Below are 5,000 nucleotides of genomic sequence, written 5' to 3' on the forward strand. Positions count from 1 at the left end.
ACCAGTCCTCCTGAACCCTAAGTAGCCCTCCTGAACCCTAAGTAGCCCTCTTAAACCCTAACCAGTCCTCCTGAACCCTAAGTAGCCCTCTTGAACCCTAACCAGTCCTCCTGAACCCTAACCAGCTCTCCTGAACCCTAACCAGCCCTCCTGAACCCTAACCAGTCCTCCTGAACCCTAAGTAGCCCTCTTGAACCCTAACCAGTCCTCCTGAACCCTAAGTAGCCCTATTGAACCCTAACCAGTCCTCCTGAACCCTAACCAGCCCTCCTGAACCCTAACCAGTCCTCCTGAACCCTAAGTAGCCCTCTTGAACCCTAACCAGTCCTCCTGAACCCTAACCAGTCCTCCTGAACCCTAAGTAGCCCTCTTGAACCCTAACCAGTCCTCCTGAACCCTAACCAGTCCTCCTGAACCCTAAGTAGCCCTCTTGAACCGTAAGTAGCCCCCTTGAACCCTAACCAGTCCTCCTGAACCCTAACCAGCCCTCCTGAACCGTAAGTAGCCCTATTGAACCCTAACCAGTCCTCCTGAACCCTAAGTAGCCCTCTTGAACCAGCCCTCCTGAACCATAAGTAGCCCTCTTGAACCCTAACCAGTCCTCCTGAACCCTAAGTAGCCCTCCTGAACCCTAAGTAGCCCTCTTAAACCCTAACCAGTCCTCCTGAACCCTAAGTAGCCCTCCTGAACCCTAAGTAGCCCTCTTAAACCCTAACCAGTCCTCCTGAACCCTAAGTAGCCCTCTTGAACCCTAAGTAGCCCTCTTGAACCCTAACCAGTCCTCCTGAACCCTAACCAGCCCTCCTGAACCCTAACCAGTCCTCCTGAACCCTAAGTAGCCCTCTTGAACCCTAACCAGTCCTCCTGAACCCTAAGTAGCCCTCTTGAACCCTAACCAGTCCTCCTGAACCCTAAGTAGCCCTATTGAACCCTAACCAGTCCTCCTGAACCCTAACCAGCCCTCTTGAACCCTAACCAGCCCTCCTGAACCCTAACCAGCCTTCCTGAACCCTAACCAGCCCTCCTGAACCAGTCCTCCTGAACCCTAACCAGTCCTCCTGAACCCTAAGTAGCCCTCTTGAACCCTAACCAGCCCTCCTGAACCCTAACCAGCCCTCTTGAACCCTAACCAGTCCTCCTGAACCCTAAGTAGCCCTCCTGAACCCTAACCAGCCCTCCTGAACCAGTCCTCCTGAACCCTAACCAGTCCTCCTGAACCCTAAGTAGCCCTCTTGAACCCTAACCAGCCCTCCTGAACCCTAACCAGTCCTCCTGGTCCCTGTATGGCTCCACATCGAGGCTCACCAGGTTTCTGTTCGAAACTCGCTCAACTTTTACCACAACGCGTCGGTCGGCATCCTGATTAAAATGTGGTTATTCTCCTGTTTGATGTGTGGAGATGTGAATATGACCCGAGGAAAGTGACGGCCGCTCTGTCCCCGTGCAGACGGGCTGTTCGGACGGTGCCAGACTCCTCACCAGGAGCCCGTGCAGTACCGGGTGTCGGTCCCCGTCCTGCACAAGCTGCAGGAGGTCCTCAAAGGCCTGATGGCGCAAGGTGAGTCTCCTTCATGGCGCCGCTCGGAGCTTCGGGAGCGTCGGCCTGACGCCTCGTGTCTCCGTGTGGCCGCGCAGGTCTGACCTGGAGGGACGGCGCCACGCAGGCGATCATCGGCCGGGAGCTGAGTCGAGTTGCCACCGCCGGCTCCGTACCGTACGAGAAGTCGGCGAACCAGTAAGGAAAACCCCCAGCATGCATCGGGACACAACAGCACACGAGGCTTGACACAAGTTAAAAGTCGTGTTTCCGCAGGATGTCCAGACTGCCGGGCCCCGGTCCGCGGAGGGTCCAGGGCCCCGAGGACCCGGCTGACCCCGGGATGATGCAGCAGTACCTGGACTACATGGTCCTCGACCCCTCCCGGTCCTCCGTTCACATGCAGAAGCCCCTGCTGGACCCGTACACCTACCACCAGGTGGGACACGTATACACCGTTTATTCAAGAGTACTTTTTAAAAACATTTTAAATAGTATACGACTTGACTAAATGTAGAAACTAAAGTATGAAAATCACCTCTAAAGTATTTTAACTTTGCACTTAAGAAATAAAAGCATATAAGCAAATATAAGTTTGGGAATTTCTGACTTAATATCTAATTTATCATGGTACTAAATTCAATTCAATTCAATTCAGTTTATTTTGTATAGCCCAATATCACAAATTACAAATTTGCCTCAGAGGGCTTTACAATCTGTACACATACGACATCCCTGTGCCAGGACCTCACAATAAATGTATTGTTTCACAATTATCCTCACTAATATGGAAACTGTATCCAGATTTGAGGATTTCATTGTTTTTAAATGACTGTTAAATCATTTCCTTATGAAGTATTAACATTTAATAAACAATGGAGCAGAAGAATGTTGCAAATGAAACCAAACTAAATGCATTTAAATTAAATAAATTATATAAATATGTTTGGTCGACTGTCTGAAGACAAAAGCTAATAAATATGAGACTGTAAATCACATTCTTCTGTTTTTACAGCTTTTAAAGTGACTTAAATGAAATAAGCATGAGTTTATCCTGACTATAGCATATATATATAAATATATATAAATATATATTTATTTATATATATGTATTTATTTATATATAAATATAAATATATATATATTTCTTTATATATTATATATATAAATACATATTTTTGTATTTATATATATATATTCATTTATTTATTTATATATAATATATATATATATATTATACAGTACATATACATATTTATATGTATATATATAATATATAATATATATATATATATATATATATATATATATATATATATTATACAGTATATATAAATATTTATATGTATATATATAATATAATATATATATATATATAAATAAATAAATAAATGAATATATATATATTGATTGTGCAACTGATTGTGCTGCAGCAGCAGTACGGCTACCAGGAGGAGGAGGAGCGCTCCCTCAACTCTCTGGATGAGAGTCCCGGCTTCCCGCTCCTCGCCCCCCCTTCTCGCTCCAGATCCCGGGGAAACCCTCTGGAACGAGACCAGCAGCTCCTCCAGGACCTGGTGTCTTTTTACCTCACCTCCCCTTCTTCCTCCTCCTCTTCCTCCTCCTCTTCCTCCCCTGTGCAGTCCCTCTCCCGCCACAGAGGGGCGGTGGCAGCAGCTGCAGGATTCCCCTCTTCGCTGTCCTCCTCCTCCTCCTCCTCCTCTTCCTCCTTCTTCCCTGAGCTAGACTTCCCGCTGGACTACAGCGAGGACTACGTTTCCCAGGTGGCTCAGCTCAGCAAGCAGCAGGAGGAGGAGCAGGAGGAGAAGAAGGAGCAGGAGGAGTACGACGCCTTGTCAGGACTGGATGGTAAAGGGAAGGGAATAAAGAAATATTAAAATGATGATATTATATTTAAATAATATACCATTAAACCAGTTCTTCTTTCAGACCGGTCCCTCCAGAGACTGGCTCTGCTGCTAGACCACTACGGCCTGGACGTGAAGGATTTGACCCCCGAGCAGAGAGACGACGTGCCGGCCGCTCTGAAGCAGCTGCAGCTGGAGGGCTCCTTCGCCCACCGGGAGGTCAAAGGTCGGGCAGAGGTTCACCAGAGGAGGAGCCTAAAACCAGCTGTTGATTAATTAATTAATCAATACGCAGATTATGATACACGGACTGGTTTCACACCTTTTAGTTCTAGGCGGGTTCAACATAATGTGTCTGTCATGTTTCTGTTTCCTGTTCAGATAAGCATGAGAACAATGCTGCCACGAGAAAGAAGGTGAACACCTATTTACTGTAATATATATATATATATATATATATATATATATATATATATATATATATATATATATATATTTGTTCTTACTACTTGAAGTATGAAGTACTTACTTTCCACATTTCAACAGCTTCTTTAATTCGTCGTTATCTTTTAGGTCACAGAGGGTTCGATGGCGTTGAAGATGGCCGCTCCTCCCTCCACCGTGAAGGCCCCCGAACTGGCAGCCGCCCGTGAAGGTTCGCCCCCCCCCGCGGCCGCTGGCCGGGACCAACTGAAGCCGGGGCAGGAGTTCGGCTTCATCGTCACCAATCAGAGGTACAGCACCTCCTCCACCAATCAGAGGTACAGCACCTCCTCCACCACCAATCAGAGCTGCTGCACCTCCTCCACCAATTAGAGGTACAGCACCTCCTCCACCAATCAGAGGTACAGCACCTCCTCCACCACCAATCAGAGCTGCTGCACCTCCTCCACTAATTAGAGGTACAGCACCTCCTCCACCACCAATCAGAGCTGCTGCACCTCCTCCACCAATTAGAGGTACAGCACCTCCTCCACCAATCAGAGGTACAGCACCTCCTCCACCACCAATCAGAGCTGCTGCACCTCCTCCACCAATTAGAGGTACAGCACCTCCTCTACCAATCAGAGGTACAGCACCTCCTCCACCAATTAGAGGTACAGTACCTCCTCCACCACCAATCAGAGCTGCTGCACCTCCTCCACCAATCAGAGGTACAGCACCTCCTCCACAACCAATCAGAGCTGCTGCACCTCCTCCACCAATCAGAGGTACAGCACCTCCTCCACCACCAATCAGAGCTGCTGCACCTCCTCAAGATGGATCACTTCTCCTTCATGGGATCAAACCTCCTCAAACCACCCGATGACCTCTGACCTTTGACCTTTGAGCTCAAACTGAAAACCTGACCGCAGTTACTTCTGTAATTCTGTATTTAAGCCTTTCATAATGTTCAGTCCTCAACGTGAAATAATAAGAATTTAAACTGCAATTTATTTCAGTTTCACAATGAAATTGCATGAAATACACAACAAAAGTAAATTAACAGATTTTTGTGGATATAATTAAAAAATATATAAATGCAACGAAAACTAGAATTTAAATAACTTAAAGTTAATCATAGTTTTCCTGGAGCCAACATAAAATATCATAAC

The 5,000-nt window shown here is 46.6% G+C and overlaps 1 protein-coding gene across 1 annotated transcript in view; it reads left to right on the forward strand.

Annotated features, from left to right (window-relative positions):
• Window positions 1-5,000, forward strand: part of ptprnb (protein tyrosine phosphatase receptor type Nb) — a 29,474-nt gene that overhangs the window by 10,058 nt on the left and 14,416 nt on the right. The window contains exons 3-9 of the mRNA XM_034555867.1: window positions 1,448-1,558; window positions 1,636-1,735; window positions 1,814-1,976; window positions 2,971-3,406; window positions 3,488-3,631; window positions 3,787-3,821; window positions 3,979-4,139. Coding sequence (XP_034411758.1) covers window positions 1,448-1,558; window positions 1,636-1,735; window positions 1,814-1,976; window positions 2,971-3,406; window positions 3,488-3,631; window positions 3,787-3,821; window positions 3,979-4,139 — 1,150 coding nt within the window. The remainder of the gene's footprint in view (window positions 1-1,447; window positions 1,559-1,635; window positions 1,736-1,813; window positions 1,977-2,970; window positions 3,407-3,487; window positions 3,632-3,786; window positions 3,822-3,978; window positions 4,140-5,000) is intronic.

This window comes from Cyclopterus lumpus, chromosome 2 (assembly GCF_009769545.1).
Source record: "Cyclopterus lumpus isolate fCycLum1 chromosome 2, fCycLum1.pri, whole genome shotgun sequence".
NCBI lineage: Eukaryota > Metazoa > Chordata > Actinopteri > Perciformes > Cyclopteridae > Cyclopterus > Cyclopterus lumpus.